At 46.0% G+C, this 22,992-nt stretch overlaps 1 protein-coding gene and 1 long non-coding RNA gene across 2 annotated transcripts in view; both read right to left on the reverse strand.

Moving 5' to 3' along the window:
• LOC113746565 (uncharacterized) overlaps positions 1–3,488 on the reverse strand; it is a 7,413-nt gene extending 3,925 nt beyond the window's left edge. Inside the window, exon 1 of the long non-coding RNA XR_003462956.1 lies at positions 3,457–3,488. This is a non-coding gene — a long non-coding RNA (uncharacterized LOC113746565). The remainder of the gene's footprint in view (positions 1–3,456) is intronic.
• Positions 3,489–4,676: 1,188 nt separating this feature from the next.
• stx8 (syntaxin 8) overlaps positions 4,677–22,992 on the reverse strand; it is a 56,010-nt gene continuing 37,694 nt past the window's right edge. Inside the window, 3 exon segments of the mRNA XM_027282708.1 lie at positions 4,677–4,898; positions 4,901–4,918; positions 11,862–11,963. Of these exon segments, the coding sequence (XP_027138509.1) occupies positions 4,855–4,898; positions 4,901–4,918; positions 11,862–11,963 (164 nt within the window). The 3' untranslated portion in view covers positions 4,677–4,854.

Consider the following 22,992-nt stretch of genomic DNA (forward strand, 5'->3'; position numbering starts at 1 on the left):
AGGACTGCCAAGATGGTGGCGGCCAGAGCCACCACACTTTGTACTTCACATAAACCTATACCCATCATGGATACTATGTTTTAAGTAATTATGCCCTAACTCTATTGTGACTCAAAGTGCAAAATGTCTCAACAATTTGACCATGGAGCCCTACACATCCAAAACTGATACTACAGCATCCTTGTTTCTTTTGGGATGCTGACTAAATTCCCATTTGATGTCTCTTTTTCTTTTTCTTTTTCTTTTTTTTTTTTTTTTTTTTTAAGCATTCCCTCATAAGTTTTTTTAAAATTTTTTCAGGTCAAAAATCTCCAGTTGCCCTGAGATGAGATACGCCGGCTCCACGCTGCGTACACAGGGCGACCCTACAAGCCTTCAGGGAGGCAGCGCGGGGCTGCAGGGAGGGGTATATAAATGCTCTGGTGTCCCCGGGCATCACGAATCGTTGACTAAACTCAAAGCGAAGTGAACGGCAGCCCTGGTGGCAGCTGGAAGGTGCAAGGTGGTGGCGAGGTCGCCGTCCGGACCATCGCTGGGTGAAGCAAACACAAGTAGGACAATAAAGAAACGTCACAAAGTGACTGATGCTGACGGGATACACCGCAAGGCAGGCACTCCGGCACGGTGACGATGTTCTTCAGGAAGCTTCACCACAAAACCTGGGCTGGGAACTCGTCGTGGGCTTTAATCCAGAACCATGTTTGTGACTCGACTCGGGGAAAGCCCGCCCTGCCTACAGGATGTGCTCTTAATGCCGCCGTGATGTTCAGCTCCCTCAGCTCACGCTGAAGGTGAAAGCAGCGACCCGTGACGCGGTTCATCTCTACTCGAGAAGTATAATGGAAGTTAATGGAGATCTGAACAATATAATGCATGAACCGCAGCCGGCTCCCTCTCGTCTCCGTGAGGAGCGTCCGGTTGATAATCGGTATCACTGAGTGTGATAGCTCGCGTCTCTACACAGCCATCGCCTGCCTCCTAATCACATTACAAATCACAGCGCTCTGTCAGGAGTCATGACGTAATGCACGGACCACAGACGGACCACAGACGGACCACGACCGGCCTCTTACACAGTATTCATACCATGAGTGTGGAGTATACCCGAGGTTTAATCATATTTCATGTTTCATAATACCAACACTGTAATAACTGTGGTTCTCAGAGATATCAAGGTGTATCAGTGTCCTGATGAACATTGTTAGGGAGTCTCCAAACACTGCGACATCCACTGATATCTGCTGATCACAAAGAGATCTTAGCTTAGGTGGACACAAGGCAGTTAAGAATGAAGACTCTTGCATTTGCCGTGCAGCTGAAGAAATCTAAATATTAGGAGGTTATACCGAGGGCCAGATCAGGCGATCCCTCCAAGAAAAACAACCAAATCTGAGAAAGTTAAAGTTCGCCGTGGGTTCATAGTTTGTTGCAGAGTTTGTCTCACTGCAGTCACCTTTGACATGCTGGATTGTGAACTCGAAGTGATACGTATCATCTGTTCTGACTTCTCTGCCAGCCGTCCAGGTTCACATCCTGAAGCGGACAAAGCTGGCGAGTGGTGGAAGTTCACCGTCAACATCATCTCCGTCTACAAGCAGGCGAGAGCCGAATCCGCCGCGGGCCAGTTCCTGTGGTCCGCCGCCAAGACGTGGCCTGCAAGTGCCCAAGATTAAACCCGGGAAGAAGTACCTGCTGCTGGGGAACGCGAGGACTCCCCGGGCAGGCGGCGGAGTGGTGGCGGACAAAGGCAGCCTGGTTATCCAGTGGAGGGACACGTGGGCGCGCAGGCTGGAAGTTTCAGCAGCGCGAGAAGAAAGGCAAGTGTAAGAAGCCCTAGGCGGGAAGAGACGGAGAGGGGACGCCGGAGAGGGAAGCTGAGCGGGTCATTCAAACACTATAATCGAGGTGAACGGGGGCCGACAGAGGACCACGGACAGACAACACGACTGTTTATGTCGCTGCTTTTTCTGTAGACGCATGAAGAGAATTATTTAGGTGTTTCTAGTGACTTTTGTTGAAGGAGCTCACCCCTGCAGATTGGTTTCATGGTTTGTTTCGAGATTCGTCCCTCTTGTGGATTTGCCGAATTTGCACCTATTACCAGCATATAAAGTTATTTGTTTTGTTTACTTTCTCTCAGTATGAAATCCTTATATTTTTAATTGTTGAATTTTATGGACGGTCTGCTGGTGCAAAAATTTACAAAAAAAAAAAAAAAAAAGCCACTTCATTTACCTCGCATGGTTTCCTCGTCGTATTCGTCGATCTGACCGAGGCGGTCACGTTTCCTCCGTTCAGAGTTGTGCCATAAAAACTTTCGTTTTGTTCGCAAGCCACGAAAACGCATCGTACATCACGCCGTCACCGAGCTGCCGTTCATCCGCCTGATGTAAGAAATCAGGTCTATCTGTTTTTTAATCGACAGAACCGAGCATGAAAACGAAGTGTTGACTGACTGATCGTCACATGTTCACATCCCCTCTTCAGAGTCGCCGGTTCAGTATTTGTTCAAACCTGCCACGTGAACGCTTCTCATTTGATTCACTAACAGGTGCTGCCCGAGGTACTAATATTAAAATGATGCTTTTTTTTTTGTTTGTTTTTGTTTTTTTTTTGGGACAAACTGCGTTTTAAAATACATGATTTCACTTTCAGTTCTTAGAGTAATGTGATTTATTATTAAGTTTTATTTTTATATATTCAAAACAGGAGTTTAACAATCGATTTACAAAAAAAAAAAGGACAAGAGGCCAGAAATAATAGAAATGATCATTAATGTGGGTTGTTGTTTGTTTTAATTAATTTCAGCTGCACTTCAGAGACGATGATGAAATTCATTACTGACGATTTCTGATTTAAATCCTTAAAAATGTTCATGATAATCTCGAGATTCTAGAAAAACTGGATGACCCAACACAACTAATCCAACTTTCAGATTGTTCAAAAACTGACGAGGTGCAGAAATGAAATCTTGACCCGTCACCAACGCTGTACCTTTGACTGTCGTGTTAACTCTCTTCACTTCAGAGCTCCTGCGAACGCTGCGCGATTCAAACCGCGGTTGTTTTGTTCATGGTCGCGGTTCGGTTTGGATTTGACGGTGAAAGGCCGCGGTGCACGCGGTGTGTCTAAAATGAGTTCCTTTCGAGAAACGCGTGATGGTCCAGCACCTTTAAAGTTACGCGCGGAGCGGAGCTTTCAGGACACATCCGCGATCTCAGAAACTCCGTCCGCGGGAAAGCCTCCGCGACGGCGACAAACTCGACCCGAGAGATCAGAATCAGGGTCGATCTTCTTCTTCCTGAACAATCAGTGAAGCGATGCGTGACGTCAGCACACGCGTGTGGCTTCTCCACAACATTCACGTGTTTCTTCTGTTGGCACGATGTCATCACACCTCTCTCGTCTCTGTGGCTCATGCTGTAAAATGTCTCGATACAACACACACACACACACACACACACACACAACACACCTGTCAAAGCGTTGCTTTGTGTTCCTACTATGAATTGTAAATGTTGTTTAGTTGTCACCGTTGCCAAGACTTTTTGCGATATGTTTTACGATGCGTCTAATATATTATGGTTATTATATATGAATATATTTAATGACAAAAGACTTGTGGATTTTTTGTCTTTTTCAACTTTTTTTTTTTACTTGTTTGGTTGTCTCGATTGTTGCCATTAAAGAAGGAATAATAAATGAATACACCAACCTGGTAGAAACTAATTCAGATTTTCAGTTGAATAAACTCTTGTTACATTGAAACCGTCTTCTGGTCCTTTGTTGCTTTTATATGTAACTTGTGACTCGAAGCTCACGCAGGTTTCCAGATTGAAGACGCTGAGCGACGTTCTTTCTGATCAGTTACATCCAGAAATAATAAAAATAATAAAACCTCTTTGGTGACATCGCACACACGACGGAAATACAGTGACGTGGGTTGGAGACTTGAACTCAGCGACTTCATAACTTGTTGTAAGTCGAGTCTTTGGAAGTTTACCAGGGAATAATCAATGAACTCACACGAGGAAAAAGTCGCCAGACTCTTACAGTGTACAGTGTGTTAACTTCTCAAACTAAGAGACAAGATGACGGCCTCCGTATAAAGTCTGTTCTAAAAAACTTTGATGTATATGTTCCAGTATATTCATTTGCTGAGTGCTCATCTGAAAGTTACAAAACTGAACCTTTAACTCTGTAATCAACTTTAACGCATTCCATCTGGCAACGCAAAGCGCAGTGTGCACACGACAAAAACATTGTAAACAGTCGCGAAGTATTTCGTTTAAGTATCACCAGTAATGTGTGACAGATGTTCACAGAGCAGAGGAAGCAGCGGAGACTTTGAACCGGAAACGTTTATTGAAATTACAGCTGAAGTGATTTACAGGAAGGAGAGCAGCCCCGTTCCATGAATGTTAGAAAAACCCAAAACAGATGACAAAACATTACAACAGCTACCGTAATGCACGGAGAAAACAAGTGAACTCGCTGAGTCACAGACAGGTGATGCAGCAGACAGACAGGTGATCAGACAGGCATGTGCAGACAGAGACAGGTGATCAGACAGGATGACAGGTGATGCAGACAGAACAGACAGGTGATGCAGACAGACAGACAGGTGATGCAGACAGACAGGTGATGCCAGCAGACAGACAGACAGGACAGACAGACAGACAGACAGACAGGTGACAGGTAACATGTTCAGTTTTTAAAAAGTCTTCTGCAGAGTTCAAAACTTCTTAACTGAGCAGCTAAAGGACGTTTGTGTCAGTGTGAGAAGAGAATCTGAAGACGGACGAGATGTTTGAAGTCAGCGTGTCCAGCTCAGCTCGTCCTCGTCCTCGTCCTCTACACGGGCCACACGGCGATCACCACGATGGCTATGAGGAGGGGACGATGACCACCAGCATCCCTGAAAGAGGACGAAAAACGGGACATGAGCGGAGGAAGACAAAGCAACGAAATCCACGACGAAGACGAACGAGGTGAAGCTCAAAGAGCACACTCCGTTAGACCGCATTGCTTTAACGAGTCACAGAAATAAACGATGACTGAACGATTCAGAGACGGACTAATGAACTCTAAAAGCTTTTGCTAATTAAACATTATTCGCTGACACGAAGAATCTTTTAAATTAGATGAATCACAGTCAGACATGTCGGGGATAAGCTGGAGAAAATATCTGAGATGAAATATTATAAATATAACTTATAATACAGAATATCTGGAGATGAACGTCGTGTGATAACAGTAACAGCTCGATGTGGAAAAAGTAAGAATGAGGTTATTTAATTATAATAATAGTGTAAAGAGATCACACACTTTATATATATTAACACACAAAGAACAAAGATTTATTAATACATCCAAAAAACTTTGTGACCTGCTCTGCATCTCTGCAGCTTAATCACACTGATCTCATCTAATGCATCACATTAACGAGTTTCATGATGTGGAAAAACTCTGTGAAGACGGATTTTTATTTTGGATCAACGTGTGACGAGTTTATTCGATGTGGAGACGCGGGACGTTGTTGAACTGCGAATACGTCGAACTTTAAAGTGAAATCTGGGAGGAGTCCAAACCTGAGGACGAGGAGGAGGAGACGAGGAGGCGAGGAGGAGGAGGAGCGTCCGGCCGACACGAGGGGATACACTTGGACGGGTAAGAAGTCTGCATACCTCACCACTAATCCAAAGTCCTTGATCTGCCGCTCGGTCCCGGAGCGAATGCCCTCACAGCACATCAGCGTCTCTCTCGATGACTTAATGCAGTTTACCCAAGAGCAGTGCAGATTGCACGCTGTGATGGCATATGGTTCTGATTGGGCCTGCAGAGGATAATCATTGTTTTCCACTGATCTATATGGAAGCAGAGAAAAATGTGCAAAGGCTCCCTCACACTTCATCAAAGTGCTTTCACCCCCCGGGCCTGAAATATTACACATCTCACTGAAACCACCCAGAAACCCAGAACACCTCAGCTGGGAAACAGGTAAACTTGAACAGCCGTCACAGTGAACACTGCAGAGATCTGAACGCCGTTAGTGAAGCCGACGCTTCGACGCCACCACGACAAAATGAGACACAAACCAATCAGAGACTCGGAAAGTTTCAACATTTAAGAAAATTAATATCAGCTGAGATTAAATAAACCAATTATCAACCTGCAGTTCCTCTAAGTCCACCTGGGCTGCTCCAGAGTGAGTCCGTCTCCATAAGTCCCCATGTCCAAATGTCCAACTTCACAGCAGAAATAAACATGTTTACAGCCTGGTACAAAAAACAGTTTTGGTCTCTGTAGCTAATTTCCCCGTTCATGACAACGTACTGAGGGTGAAATTATAACAACTCACCTGTTCACATTATATTAAGGCTTAAAGTTATGCAGGGTTAAGAGCGTGGACGCTTTGATGACAGGTGGGTGTGGTCACAGGTGGCTTGTTTGAGCACCAGGCTTCATTCAGCCGCTCAGATCCACGACTTTGGACCATATTTAGATTACAGATTAGCCAAAAGGCAGAAGAAGAGACTACGTCCAGGTTTTAGACAGTCTGGGGGGACGTACGAGACTACGTCCAGGTTTAGACAGTCTGTGGGGACCGTCCATCGGAGGACTACGTCCAGGTTTTAGACAGTCTGCGGGGACGTCACGGAGACTACGTCCAGGTTTAAGACAGTCTGCGGGGACGTCACGGAGACTACGTCGGGGTTTTAGTCTCTGGCTGGTCTGAGGTCTGTCGGCGCTCCCTTCACTGACTCAGTCGTCCATTGTTATTTTCACTTCGGGTTTACATTTCTCTCATTCTTCCCCTCCGCCGTCTAATTGGTCGTCGTTCCCACAGGGAGAGCGAGACGGGCCCAGATTTAAGCCATGCTGAACTAATTGCTTGCGGTGGTCGCGGTGGCGTGGTGGTCTGATGAAACATAAGGCTGATGGCTGCTCTGTGTGCCAGGCCGTGGAGTTTAAAGGGTCCAGATGTCTCCGCACAGCGTTGGACTCGTCATCGATCTCCGATTGTCTCTTTGTCTGCATTCTTTGGACGCACGGCGTGTCGAGGCGACGGTGTTCATACATGTGTCATGCGTGTCAGGACCGTCTCCTCCTGATAACTTACACATGTGAGCAGAATATAAACGTCAGCTGATGGCTCTTTAAACGCCTCCTTCTTAAAGCAAATACACAACAATTATCTCTGTTTGGGTGTAAACGATACCGAGTCCAGGCATCAGAATTTCATTCAGCCCAGTCCAACATCTGTCAGCGACTTGACAACGCCATGGCAACAGCAGCAATAAAGGCTTGGCTGTCTAACACAGGCATATGTTAGCGTGGAGAAAGACTCTCACACCCTCTCATGTCATAGAACAGTCCGACCCTGCAGAGGCCGGTGACAATAACGCTGTGACACTGATGCTGACGGAGATAGTTGGTGTCTGCTGATGGACTGACCACCCAGGAGCTTCTGGGTCCATCACGTCTTCCACATGAGTAAGACAAATCACGGAGAGGACGAGTAATCGGTGAGAGCCGCCCTCCCTCCTCGCCCTCCTCGCTCATGGTTCAAAGATCTTTCTGCAGCACAAAAGGCGGCGGTGACCTCTGACAGCGAGGTTAGCGGCGAGACGCTCGTCGTTTTTCTCACAGCTCAAATGAAGAAGACAAAAACTCTGAATGGATCTTAAAGTGTTCGACACATTTCGACATAACTGACATAAATAACAGAGAGAGTGACCGTTAGTCCAAAACCAACAAGACTGAGAGTCTACAGCTGAGCAAGCAGCTTCTGGTCCACCGCTGCCCGTCGTCACCTCAACGCTTGCATGAGATGCAGCTCCGACCGTAGGAACTGAATTACCTCTGAAAGTATTTAGGTGTAAACCAAAGTGCTGGACGATTATGAGCCGATGACATGACGACGCTTCGTCCTGAAGATGGACGTAAACAGTCAGTCACGTTTCAGGACGTTTGGTGCACATCCATCTCTTAAAGTTTAAAATATTTCAGCAGATCGTCGAGTCGCTCCATCCGTCGAAGACTTTTTGAGATATTTCAGTCAAAGATGTCGACAGATCTCCTGTCGACTTCGTCAAACTTAACTTGCATGTAAATATTTGAATCTGAATTCTGAATCAACACGACAAATGAAATGTTTGGAAACACGAGAAGACGATTCAGTTATTCTCATTTAAAAGCACAAAGAGAAAAATAAATACACGCTTTAAATTACTTTAATAGAAATGCTTAATGAGAAAAGAACTCTAAACTCTTTCACTGTCTTCTAGAAGGAAGTCAGACAAGTTTAAAGCCAAACACCAAACTGTTAAAAACTTTCTACAGACTAAACTTCAGCACGATGCTGAAGAGCGTTCAGACTTAACGTACGTCAACAACCAAACATGAACATCATTAAAGATGGACTCGGTGCAAGTTTTAAACTTTTAGATTATTACTGTATGTTATTATAATCTCACTGGTCCACCAGTAAATGAGTTTATATAAGAGATCCAACAGGTCGAACTGAATTTCTCTCACAGGAAGTCTGAAAGTGAAGTTTTGAAATATTTCTCCTGGAGGTTTAATTTAAGCTGCCACTCATCAGCTGTGGAAAGCTCATTAGCAGGACGTGTTACTTTCATCAAACATATGAAACATGTGTAACACGTCAGAGCGGTGGGAATAAAATCTAACTGATTAAAAGTTTGAAGAGTTTTGAAGTGGAGCTCCTCGTCTCTGCAGACTCCCCCTCCGGTCCAACCAGCACAAACCTACTTGAGATGCGAGCCTCCTGCGGGCTTCACGGGTTACACAAGTGGCCCGCTACAAACTGAGGATTAGTCTGTTGATGTCGCCTGACGGTGACGGCAAAAGCTCCAGAGAACTCACACTACTCTCCAAAGACAGCCTTTGGTCCCGGAGACTAATCTGCCACACTAATCCAAGCAAAGCCTCCACCCTCTGCTCCAGCAGCACCATCGGAAACACGAGCGGAGACGACCCCGTGAATCAGGCCGAGCTCGCTCCAGTGACGCATCGATGAAACTGTTTGTGTTTAAGGCCGGATGTTTGAAATCAGCCGATGGTTAATGATGATTAATGATGAGTCTATACCTGATTATACAATACGTAGTTCTGACCAAGCGATCTGATTGGTCAACTAGACGTTTAAATGTGCTCAAATCAGCATGACATCACACCTGACTCATCTCACATCTCATCTCCACAGTCACATGCTGAAAACATAAAACATGTAAAGAAATATTTTAATAAAAACTAATTTCACCTCGTTAATACAGGCGTGCACCTCGTTAATACAGGCGTGCACCTCGTTAATACATGTGTGCACCTCGTTAATAGAGGCGTGCACCTCGTTAATACACGTGTGTACCTCGTTAATACAGGCGTGTACCTCGTTAATACAGGCGTGTACCTCGTTAATACAGGCGTGTACCTCGTTAACAGAGGCATGTACCTCGTTAATACAGGTGTGCACCTCGTTAATACACGTGTGTACCTCGTTAATACAGGCGTGCACCTCGTTAATACAGGCGTGCACCTCGTTAACAGAGGCATGTACCTCGTTAATACAGGCGTGCACCTCGTTAATACACGTGTGTACCTCGTTAATACAGGCGTGTACCTCTTTAGTACAGGCGTGCACCTCGTTAATACAGGCGTGTACCTCGTTAATACAGGCGTGTACCTCGTTAATACACGTGTGTACCTCGTTAGTACAGGCGTGCACCTCGTGTTAGTCAGACTCTGTGTATCTCCGTGGAAACTAAGATTGGAACTGAAACAAAAACAAACATTTATTTTGAGAGAAAACATGTTGATGACATTCTATAATCACAATATTACATGAGAGGCTGAGCTTTAACTCATTACTGGCACTTTAATGATGGAACATTTCCCTCTCATGTAATATTGCTTCTTTAAAGAATCTTTCCATGGAAACTTTCAGTCCCGAGGTTCAGCTCAGAAAAGTCATAATAATAATTCAAAGTGTTTTCTGGTTAAAACTTTTGTTCCCTGTTGGTTTCTTTTTGTGGGAGTGAAAAATAACGAGGTGTTTCATCTGGGGAACTCTTTAAATCACGTTTCAATCTTTAAGTCGACAGGAGTCCGATATGTTTCAACACAATGGAGGTTTCACAACGCTGCAGGCTGCAGTCATGCGAAGAACGCCGCAGGAACCACGCTGCAGCGAGACCAAAACTCTGCTCCAGCTTCTAACGCTCTCACGGATCACACGTATTAAAAAGGTTTGTAAGTGTCTGATGATTAATATCGATCATCCTGCAGTAAAGGAACATTTTTCAAATTTCTGGGAATCTTTCCAGCGTGGCTCTGAACCTGAAGACGCCTCTTTTACAGCGAGGCAGCCACCAATAGTTATGTTAAGTATGCCCCGGCCTGTCAGAGCCAGACACTCGGAGCATTACAAGGACTCGGATGAGACATAACACCAAACGCCGGCTTTGGAGGAGAGGTGGTTTGAAAAATAAATAAAGCCTTAAAGCTGAGGAATTATAAACACGCTGCCACGGAGAGAGAGGGAAAGCCCTCCCAACGATCTGTGGCATGTCGTATTTTCAATTCTTTCTCTGCTTGACACAAAGACGAGTGTCAAACAAGCGAGGAGACGAACGGGGGGATGACAGAGAGGAATGGAAAAAAGAAAGAGCGCATTGAGGTGAGAGTGAAGAAGACCACGGGGGAATTTTCCATTGGCAGACGCTCCGATACGTACGCGCACGCACGAGGATGTCGTCTGCAGAGACACACACGGTACATGTGATGCATGTGGACATGCACACGGGCAAACACATGAATATTCTCCAGCAGAGGGAGGAGGGAAGAGTCCTGATTCAAACACAATCCCAGCTCTGGGATCTTCAAACAAACTCAGCACTTGGGCGCCATGGGGACGCGACCAACAGAACGAAGCATCCGGAGGGCCGACCCACTTCTGTCCACGACCGCCGGGTTAGCCGGGTCTCCCGGCACAACAATGCAGCCTTTGCCATAGTGATGCTGTGCGGCGCTTTATTGGGCAAACTGAGCCTGACTCGAGCTGTGAGACAGCGAACACGCCCTCTGACTGAAAGCCAAGGCACAAAGAGACACAAGCAAAGAAGCAGAGTCTTTCTGGAGACGACAAAACAAACTCGGCGGTGATGACAAGGGTCGTAAGGAAGAGACAGCGCATGAGACGTCCCCACAGACTGTCTAAAACCTGGACGTAGTCTCTGAGACGTCCCCACAGACTGTCTGAAACCTGGACGTAGTCTCTTCTTCTGCCTTTTAGCTAATCTGTAATCTAAATATGGTCAAAGTCGTGGATCTGAGGCGGCTGAATGAGGCCTGGCTGCTCAAACAAACCATCTGTAACCACACCCACCTGTCAGTCAAAGCGTCCACGCTCTTAATCCTGCATAACTTTAAGCCTTAATATAATGTGAACAGGTGAGTTGTATATAAATTCACCCTCAGTACAGTTGTCATGAACGGGGAAATTAGCTACAGAGACCAAAACTGTTTTTTGTACCAGGCTGTAAACATGTTTATTTCTGCTGTGAAGTTGGACATTTGGACATGGGGACTTATGGAGACTGACTCACTTCTGGAGCCAGCCTCAGGTGGACGTTAGAGGAACTGCAGGTTGTGTCTTCACTTCACGGACACGGAGGTTGCTGCCCGGTTTCATTCGAGTATGAAGTCTTGACCCGCCTCGTGTCACGGGAACGTCGTTGTTGCTGATCGGGGCTCAGAGGTCGCACTCATCAGTCGTGCTGTTGTTTCTCTGATTAATTATTTTTGTTTTCGGAGACGTAAACCAAAGGAAGGCTCACCACAGGATGCCGACTTCGTCTCCACCAGCTTCACCCTTCGGGTCTCGTTACGGATCCGGTCGTCTGTTTTGTCCACGAGGTGTGCGAGGTCGTCGATGATTTCTGAGACAAAGAGAGAAGAGAGAGAAGTTACCGTCTGCTTTCACTACGCTGCCATCATGGAGAGCTTTTACGACATTAAAGACCTCCCACAGAGTCTCTGCAATAAAATGATAAAGTGACAGTTTCCTGTCTTCAGACTGAGCGAGTGTTTCAAATGTTTCACTGCTTCCTGAATCCACTCTGGATTCAATCAGGCGTCCTCAGTGTGTGTGTGTGTGTGTGTGTGTGTGTGTGTGTGTGTGTGTGTGTGTGAGAGAGAGAGAGAGAGTGTGTGTGTGTGTGTGTGTGTGTGTGAGAGTGTGTGTGAGTGTGTGTGTGTGCGTGTGTGTGAGAGTGTGTGTGTGTGTGCATGTGTTCTGTGTACGTGTGTGTGTGTGTGCATGTGTTCTGTGTGTGTGTGTGTGTTCTGTGTGCGTGTGTGTGTGTGTGCATGTGTGTGTCGACACAAATCACTCAGGCTCCATCTGGACGACCTTCAAGTCAGGAACTTACTACTGAACACACGCACACACACACACACACACACTCCTCTCCAGACGAAAACAATAACTGCTCGATGACTTCAGAAGAATTTTGTGATAATATAATATTGAATAGAAAATATTGGGACGTGACAGGACGTCCTCAGACAGGTGAGCTACCTGGTCGGCCGTCATCATCAGAATATGAGAGCTCGTTACTCAGATTTATTACGGTAACACTCAAACTGGCTGCGTCGTCTTGTTCAAATGTGATCGGAGAGCTGTTTTACATTTCTGCGGTGATGACAGGTGACGAACGGAAACCAAACAAGAAGAAGTGAACAGTCGAAGCTCGACTCATCCACGGACGGCAGCTCAGCACCAACTTCATCTGACTGTCTACACTGTAAAACAAGACTCAGTCTGTCTGAGCTAAACTTTATTTGTTCATTTTAAAGCAACTGAAACGTGTCAGGTGAGTTCAGAAAGAGACATGACTGACTCTGAGATGAATTCATCTCTGTCTCTGTGCTCAGGGCCTCAGCGTGTCATCGAGCCGCCCTTTAAGGACCGCCCACAACAATCCTGAAAACTGTTTGAACCTCTGACTCCACATCTCAGTGATATATCAAAGTCTCTTCACGTGTTTTCAGCAACATATTTAATGTGTTTAGAAAGAAATCTCTTCACACTGACTTTAAATAAAGTCCTGATCGAGGTTTTCTGGGGGAGTGTTCACCGAAGAGTCCAGTGGTGATGTATCAAACTCAGTCACATATTTCGTATCAACTTAAAGAGGAAGTTGCATTCTTTAAAATAAAAACAGCTTGTGACAGTCAGCTTCTTTCTGTTTGCTCTTTTCAGTGACGTTTAATCTGACCGGTGTGAAAACAGGTTTCCTCAAGCAGAAGCCATCAACTACTCGACGAGACAGTCTGTGCTCCGGCTGACATCACATGATTAAGTTGCATGAATAATTTGAGGGAGGGAAGTTGAGCATGTCGGAGTGTGAAGGGGCAAGGACGAGGCGATGGGAGACGTGAGAGCGCCGTATGTACAGCGTCCCAGGAGAGCCGCACATCATCCTCGAAGCATCAGGCAACAATTTAGAAGGAAGAAACTCTTCCTCCTTTACTGGCAGGGAAGGGGTGTAGACGCTGAACCACTCGAGCCTCGTGCCACTCCGACGAGTCATAGAGGATGTTTTTGGTTTGTTGTTGCCAAGTTTCTTGATTCAGCTCTGGCCCTGCAAGAACATCTCAATTCATCGGTGATGCTCGGACGTGACCTTTAACTGCAGCTGCAGCGAAGGGCTGAACTACACTTTCAGGACGGTGCACGGCTCTTCACTTTCCTTCGAGTCACCTTGTTATCGAGTCGTCCTCCTAACGACATCATTTCCTTTTGTAACGTTTGCTTCCATGAACGACAGCTGCTGGCCACCGGCTCCGATCTGCCAGACCGCGTAAAAGACCCAATTTCAGGCCAGGACTTTGTGTTTAAAGAGCTGAGAGAGAGCCTCAGCGTGGGAGAGCACGGCACAATCACACAAACTTTCATTGCCCTTTGCTTTAATTTTGCTTATTCGGCCTCTGAAACATGAAAGATAATATATGTGCCCTCTTAATTTATCAGTACTGAACCTCAGATTATTTGGAAATGAATGTCAAGTCCAATTAACGTTCTAATAGCATTCATCTTTGGATTTATACGTTTCTAAAAGTCTGTAGTTCATAACAGTAACTCTGCAGCTTATTAAGCACATTCCTTTCAAAATAAAACACAGACAGGAATGTAAGAGAATTTCCTTTTTTATTTGAAAGTGGCGACGTGTTCGGGATCTTAAACTTTCAAATAAAGTCTCCTCAGAGCGACTGAATATACATCAGAATCCTAATAATCCTTTTCCTCGTTATATATCTTCTGCGTGTCCAAAGCGAGGCCGTTAGCGTTGTTTCATTGGGCTCTGGGACTCGTTACCATAGTCTCTGCTGTGTTGTGTTCACAACAAACAAACACAACAAGTGAAAATTAGCTAGCGTTCATTGTGAAAACGGGAACAATTACTTGGCAGCCAACGGAGCTGCGGAGCTATTAATGCTCGGCAAGCAGCTCGAGGAGATCCGAGCCCAGTCCAACAGTTTTCTATCCATAAATAAGACGCGTGTCTCTTCAGAGTTTAGCTGCACAAACAGTCGAGTGAACATGGGAGATAAATCCTGCTGAGTAAGGTAATGTCAGTGTTTCTGCTTTGGGTCATTGTCCTGCTGTAAGACCCATGACGTCTGACGGACACAGTTTTCTGGGCCCTATATTGCACATTTACAGTGAACCTCCACCATGTTTGACTGTAAGGACCTTGTTCTTTTCTTTGAAGGCTTCATTTTGTGACCAAAAAGCTTCATTTCAGTCTCACTCTGTCCACAGGACGTCCCTCCAGAACGATTCTGGCTTCCTCTGGTAAGTTTTGACAAACTCCGTCTGGCCTTTTTTTTTTTTTTTTATTTATGGTCCTCCTGGGTCTCCTTTCATAACGTCCCTTCTTATTCACTGACCCAGTGTCAGCAGGTCAGCTCGAGTTTGTTTAGAGGTTGATCAAATTTTAGAGCATCACGTGGTCGAGATACAATTATTTCTGAAGATTTTGAAAAGGTGCCAATAACTCTGGAGTTTTGTGTGGAAAATCTTCTTTCCTTCTTTCTCTGCCTTTTTTCTTTGTTCCAATGAAAACAAAAGAAATAATCATAACAACACCAAAACCTTGACTATATATGAGAACCTATACAACAACTTTCATGTCGTGTATCCCTTCTCTAGAATACTGCGGTCTGTGAGTCTCAGTGACCTCTGAATACTGGCAGAGATGCCAGCTCTCTCTTCTGTTTCTCTGCTACCAACAGTCCCACAAAAAAACAAAGTCTGTAAAAACCTGGTCCTTCTGTGTCGAGGCACGAGTGCCCTGAAGCAAACACACCAATAGGAGACAGATGTTGATCTCATATGACGTCGCCTGTTCCCTCATGCTGCCGTACTCTGCGCAATCTCAACGCCATTTCATCTCTGCTCCAGTGCTCTGCAGCTTTCATATAAACAGCCTCTCTCTGTGGCCATCCTGCTCTCGAGGGGCTAACCGGGCTAACGGGTCTGTTTCGGCGTCATCTGGAAGCGTGGACAGACACCTTCTGCAGGATTGGCTGCTGCTGCTGGTCTGGGCTAAATGACTGTTATGTGGCCAAGGCACGAACTGGAAGAAAACACTTAAGGGCCACTGAATGGGCTTTTGTCTTGACTCACTTAGACGTTAAGTACCGGTCCAGGATGTACACGGGCAGATGAAGCATTGCCTCCTAATTTTCGGGTGTTTACAGCGTACCCCACCCATCAGCCTCACTGCTGGACTGACGGTGTCGCACAGACACATTAACCCTTACAGCTCAGAAAGACTTCATCCCCCCAACACCGGTTCTGCTCCATCTTGAATAAGCAAACTGTTGACATGAAAAGGGTCCTCAGAGGTTCTGAAGGTTTCATGAGTTCAACCCTCGAGCTGACCCGGCTCCCAGGTGAAGATCAAGGTCAAAGGTGTTTTGTCAATCTACTGCCACTTATCTGGCTCAAGGTCACAGCGGCATCATGTGGGATATGTAATCCCTGTACTGTGCTCTGGGTCTGCCCTGTGGTCTCGTCCCAGTTGGATGTACCTGGGAAACCTCCACACCAAGAAACATCTCAACAGACTCCAGGGTGACCCAGCCAGCCTGCGAAGGAAATTCATCTTTTGTTATTTTGTTCATTGGGTGAAAATCACCCAAACAAAGTGTGACCGTAACAAAGGACTGGACACAGCTCCACCGTTAAATGAAGACCTCCTCGCCTCAAGGTGACAACGGTCTGTTTTGACGCCTCCACCTGGGCGTGAAGTCCAAGGTCGTGTTTTTAAAGGTGCTGAATGGACGGCCTTCAGCCATGTGAGCTCGGCCCAGTGTGCTCAACCCTATACATACCTCCCTCGTTCTGTAGTCTCACTCTCTTTGGGGGAGATCCCAGGATACCTGAACCCCTTCGTATGGGGCAGTGACTCACTTCCACTCCAAAGGGAACAAAACACCATTTTCCATGCGCTGACTTTGAGGTGCTAATCAGCTCTGCTTTTCCTGTCAGTCCAGATCTTTCATCGGATAACCCACCTCGCTGAGCAATTAGTCAACTATTTGATTCAACTTAAGCAACAGCAAAACAAGCCAGATCCAAGGTCTGTAAACTGCTATGATACATTGTCCAGATCTACAAAGGCAAGCGGAGGGCAAGGATAACGTCAGGCCGAAGCATGGACGACAGGCAGGCCCAGATTACACTTGTGAAAGTGATTTCATTTCAAATATAACGCAGGGATTCAGAAACATAACATCGTAACATCGCAACTTTTATGATTTGGCTACTGTCAGACACTGGACAGACTGTCTGTTCCCGGCTTTTTAAAGGGACTTTTCCTTTGTTAATAAATAAATAAATAATTGGATCCCACGTTGGGTGAATGCAACTCGGCATCACGAGGTCTGAAAAAAACAACCCACTCAAAGCAAGTCATCCCGGTAAATAACACTCGCACGCAGGAGCATGGTGAGAAGTTTGAGGGATGGTCTCTATTTTAATGATTAAACACCCGGATCACAGATCTACATCCGCCCCGAAGCTTTTGGAGCTGCTGACTCATCTTCACGGAGGTTATAGCAGCAGCGGCAGTGGTTTCGGTTTGTGTGTGTGTGTGTGTGTGTGCATGTGGTGGAGGCACTGCCATAAACAGTGACACCCCAGCATGCCTGCAGGATGTGCTGTATTAACTCTGTGTGTTATTGTAGGACTCGTTCCCAGAGCGGGCAGAGAGAGAAAACGCTTGTTTTTCTCTCAGCGATTTAAACACAATCTGACTCAGCGGGGATAATTCTGCTGTGCTTATTCAGGAGATGATTTCTCCTGAGGATTCAGAGAGAGAGGGAAGGAAAGACGGACAGTCTTGTACCCGTTGTTGTAGTGCAGGGGGGTCCGACCACAACTGTTACCAATTGGCCCTGGTGTGACTGAGTGTGTATAGAGGGGTTGGAGCTTTGCTGCCAACCAAAACACACACATCTCTGGATGTAACTGGAACTTCAGTTGGCACACGCAGAAGGCAGCCAGCGCGATGATACAACTCAGGGCAATTATGGTATTTACAAGAAGTTGCACAGTCTTGGAAGAGTTTCTTTCAACTTGGTTCACCGCTCTCGGCTGCTTATTGTAAACAAACCCACCCGAGGGTCCGTGCAGAGTGAGGATCAGGGCAAGATTCACTAGAAAACCTCAGAGTTTTACCAGTTTTCAAACGGAGTGCAAAACCCAACAAATGATTTGAATGTCTGCCAAAAAGAAAAAAGACGAGCCTCTGTAGAAAGAACCCTAAAAATGTGACACAAACAAAGCCACTTTCTTCTCCCAACAATAAAAACGTCAGCTTGTTTAATCATGACGGGCTTTCTGTTATTGTTTACATACTCACACCGCTGATGGACAGTTAATGACCTGATGTCTGCCGCGGTGTCCAACAACAACAGCAGCTAAGGGAAACACGCCATATTTTACCACGCCGTGAATATCAAGTAGCGTTTCTCTGAAATATGAGACTAATACGATGAGTTGACAGAAATAAGGAGATTATTTATGTGCAAGACTACAAGGAATATATTATGTGTCCATCTTTATTTGCCTCTCTGTATCAAATATCCAAATGTGTCATGATCAGACTCAATTAGAGCCGATATAAAACTGTTGATACTGTTGATCATAGCATATTAATAAACAGACTGGAAATCTGGGCTGGTTCAGGTCGTATCTGACCGGGCCGGGCTTCTTTGTGTCCCTGGGTGATTTCTCTAACCGGAGTCCCACAAGGCTCCATGTTGGGTCCTGTCCTCTTCAGTATTTATCTGTTAGCACTGGGTGAACTTCACAGCTATGCTGATGACACACAATTATACATTTCTGTATCTCCTCATGACCTCAGCCTCAGTGTTAGATTAAATAAATGACTTCATACACAGGTGTGTACCGAGCGGGTCACTCAGGTGATTTATAAAGTGAATATGAATAAAGTTTAAAAACTCCAATGACTCGATTTATTAAATCGATCCAGTCTCGTCATGTGACTCCATGTGCTGGTCGGGTTTGTGAGGGCATCGCCATGCACACAACATCTGGCCTTCTGAAGTGTCGGCCACATGTGTACAGATTAGTCTCACTGCTGGACACCAATGAATCTCCGAGTCCCTCAGAATGGACTGACAGGCTCCCCCGATCAACAAGTCGTCCTTCATTGCACCATTAGACATGTTCTCTGTCCTCTGGTGATGATGAACGTCTTGTTTTTTGCTGCCCGCGCTGCGACCACCCTCGCCGATCATCAAAATACAGTGTTGTTTGTTCAGATTATGGGGAAACGCACGCTTTCAATGAAAACTTTGTGTTGGCAGCGCTTTGTCAACTTTGGAATAAGTGTAGCTTCACGTCTCCAACAGGAGAAGTCGTAGTCTGCAGACAGCTGAGGAGAAGCAGCATCGATGGTGACTCTGAAGACTTCAAGGCAGGAACAGTAGTGACCCATCGCTTTGACTACCGTCACCTGTGTGTCCTCCACGTTTCCAGCTTTAATCCTGACCACTTGTGAAACTGAAACCGGCTGTGTTTCCGCAGACAGTTTCACCTCCGTGACCCCTGAGATCCATCAACGCAAACGACAGACACCAGAAAGAACGACCAGCTGATGGATGAATTCCTACAAGTTGAACCTCCGTTTTGAAAAGAAGTCACATAAATTAAGAGAAACGCTCCAAACGAGTTCGGCTTCAGCACGTACAGACCATCGAGTCTGTAGCTGCTGCACCCCAAAGACGAAGGACAAGTGAATTATGGAAATACCTCTGTCAGAGTCCAGATACACAACATGCCATCTCAGAGTCGCCATCAAACGTCTATAGCTGCTCATCCGATGACGCTCCAACGCATCGATAGAATAATTAAATCGAAACTCGGAAAGAGGAAATCGGGGTCTTTTCAGGAGCGCCGCGTGACGAGAATACCGCTGGAGCTTTCCTAAACAACCCGTGTAGTTCTGGAAATGATCTGCTCTGTGCAGGCGAGTCACGCTGTCATCGTACGATACCGGCTGAGTAAAAACAAGAAGTCATCAGCAGAATGAGAGACGTCGTCGAGGCATGCTCTGTGTAGTAATTATGAATGTGGAGACAGCTGGAAAGCATCAGTATGATATGCACAATTAATTAAATTGTAGAGAGATAAAAACAAGTCTGCCACTGACTGATAGAAATATTTCTGTGTGGGACTGCCAGATCCACGAGCATCCCTCATCCCGTGAAGGCCAAAGAACATGAACCATCCAATTAATACACGAGTCACACTCGGCATTAATGAAAACACAAAGACCAACAGCAGCGAGGAGAAGGCTGATCATTACCAGGCTTCACGCCATCACCCGTCTTATGGCCAGGTGCCACTGAACAATGTGTGCGTGATGAGCATGAGGGTGCCAGCAGCAGCAGCAGCGTGAGGCAGGGACCACCCTGTCACTGGCACGGCAGCTCCAGAAACCAGCCGCTGTTACACTTCATCACTACCATCACACTTCATTAGCGAGGACACCCAGGACGGGGGTGACACGTTGAGACGGGATAGGTTCGACTGGACTCTGGCACAGTTTATCTGCCGTAGTATCACATCACTGAGCCGGCATTAAATGATAACAGTCTGCATTAACGCTCAGACCGAGTCTACAAAAAGACGTTCATGTGGACGGACGTTTCATCGCTCTGAAGACAAACAGCAGATTTCCACAGTTACAGTAAATTCATGAAACATCCAGAAGACGTTTTTAAATCAACATCCTGTAACTTTCCTCTGATGATCCACACTGACCTGTGATCAGCTGAACGGTGTCTCTGTCATTCGTACGTCTGTTCTCACACTATGTAACTTTGGGCTCCGGGTCGGGAGAAGTACGTAACGCTTTACGGCACTAAGTCACACAGCAGCAACTATTTCACTGATTCTGGTGAAACTGGATCATATTTTATGGAGGAAATGTTTTCTGGTTTTCCCTCTGATGTCCTCCGGCTGCTCCGCCTCAACTCTCTGTGATTTACAGAGTTTATGATGGACAGTGAAGTAAACTGCTGACAGCTGTAGCTGCTGTTAGCTTATGTTAGCTCAGTCTGTTAGCTGCTGTTAGATCATGTTAGCTAAGTCTGTTAGCTGCTGTTAGCTGCTGTTAGCTCAGTTTGTTAGCTGCTGTTAGCTCATGTTAGCTCAGTTTGTTAGCTGCTGTTAGCTGCTGTTAGCTCAGTTTGTTAGCTGCGCTGTTAGTCATACCAGTCTGTTATGCCTGTAGTAGTCGGATCATGTTACTTAGTCTGTTAGCCTGTTAGCTCTGTTAGCTCAGTCTGTTAGCGCTGTTTAGCTCATGTTAGCTCCGTTTGTTAGCTGCTGTTAGCTCATGTGTTAGCTAAGTGTTGTTAGCTGCTGTTAGCTCATGTTAGCTCAGTTCGTCAGCTTGGCGATGACGAACTGAGTGTTTGTACCAACAGGCGTTATGGACGACCAGGAGAAGAAGAGGAGGTAACCAGGCTCAGCAGCTTCTACGGACATGATGATGGCAGAGGAGAAGAGAGTGAAGAGGACGCTGACGGAGGAAGCTAAGAAGAGAAAAGGAGAGAGTGAGCGAGCAAGAAGCCCCGCCGGACAAGAGTAAATGTGGGACTGACTTTTAGTGGTTGGTGAGAGCTGGTGAAAAAAAGGCTGAAAGACAGACGCCGAGCTGGGCTGACTGCTGCTGGACTAGGCAGTGATATCAGCTGCTGCTGGACCTGCTGTAATCAGAGTAAATACCGAGTACAGCTGGACATAGTTACTCTCTGATTTCGTCGCTTTGACAGAGAAAATGTGAATATTAGAAACATTTCTTCTTGTTCTTCAGTGTGTTTTTCCATCATTTGTTTTGTTGTAAACAAAGTAAATTTCTCACTAACTGGAACAAACTGCGTTCTAATTGAAATGATCTGAGTCTAATAACTCAGCATCTCCTGCGGTGAGCGGAGCTTCCTGGCTACGCTGGCTGGCGACTGATGGAGGAGTTATGGAGCTACTTTGATCTCCTGCCAGGCCGTGTTTCACTCGAAACGCACTCACCACGCATGGAGACACATGTGCGTGTGTGTGTGTGTGTGTTGTGTGTGTGTGTGTGTGTGGTGTGGTGTGTGTGTGGTTGGTGTGTGTGGTGTGTGTGTGCATGCATCACAGGCGACACACCCTGACAAATGGATGGAGGCGAAACACATCACCAGAAAACACACAAACGATATCAGGCCTGATTTTTTATGGTGGAAAAGTGAGCTGAAGCCAGCTGGTATTTATCGGCTGATGATCGGCCGGGGATGTGGAACATGAAACATCACAGAGTCGCTGTTCGGCCTGGAAACTTCTCAGATAAGCTGGATCAAATGTGCGTTTGTGGCGGCCGCTGGACTTTAGTTTGGATCATGAGCTGTGCATGAGCTCCCTGATAGGAGGCGCCTCTGATCGAAGGAGTCATCAGCAGCTCCCAAACAATAAGGAGCGATTTATGGGATGATAAAACAAAGCGGCTCAGACGAGCTTCCGTAATGTCGTCTTTATCTGACGTTTGTACGACTTGAATGGCAATAAAAAGACACACTTCAAACAAAGTGGGAATAGATTTTATGGCAGTTTCGTTTGCAGCGCGACACAAAGATGCTAAAAAGTTTAAAACAGCAATTTCCATCCGACAACTCTTCTCTGTTTTTTCTCGCTCGTCAGACAGAAACAAGAGCGGTAAATGAGAACTGTAATAATTTGTTGTTGAGGGAAACGAGCAGGACCTCGTCTCGGGTCAGATGCTCCCGTGACACTCGTGTCCTCCGTGCTCGTTAACAATCAGACACTAACAGCTTCTGAATCTGAGGTCTGAGTGACATTTTAGACACGTAGAAGTTTCATACAGACGCAGACGGCGAACGAGAGTGTCGGCCTCGATAAATATTTAATCAGAGAAATAATAAAGATGATGTTGATTGTATTGTGTCACAGCGGTTACAATTGATCGCTGCGCGCCTGATCCAAATTCAGGTGAGTCCATAAAACACAACAGGTGTGACACAGGACACAGTTCCATATGTTGTGCTCAGTGTTCACCTGTAAACACACACACAAACACACACCACACACACCACATCAGGGTGAACATGAGTCACAGCAGAATCCATGAATGAACGAAGTCTCATCGTCACGCTGGAGCTGTGAAGTCTGACGGTGCTCTGCAAACAGCTGCAACCTCCAGCTGTCGTGGATTACTACTCAGCTCTCTCCAGCTGACGAGCGGAGAGGAGAGGTGCTGATTACTGGAGGAGGAGAAGAAACCTCCTCGAAGGACGAATTAAACGAATTAACAAATCCCGTGTGGATCCTGTGACTCCGTCTTCATCCAGCCTAAATTGGATCGCTGC

The sequence above is a fragment of the Larimichthys crocea genome, chromosome X, assembly GCF_000972845.2.
Source record: "Larimichthys crocea isolate SSNF chromosome X, L_crocea_2.0, whole genome shotgun sequence".
Lineage (NCBI taxonomy): Eukaryota > Metazoa > Chordata > Actinopteri > Sciaenidae > Larimichthys > Larimichthys crocea.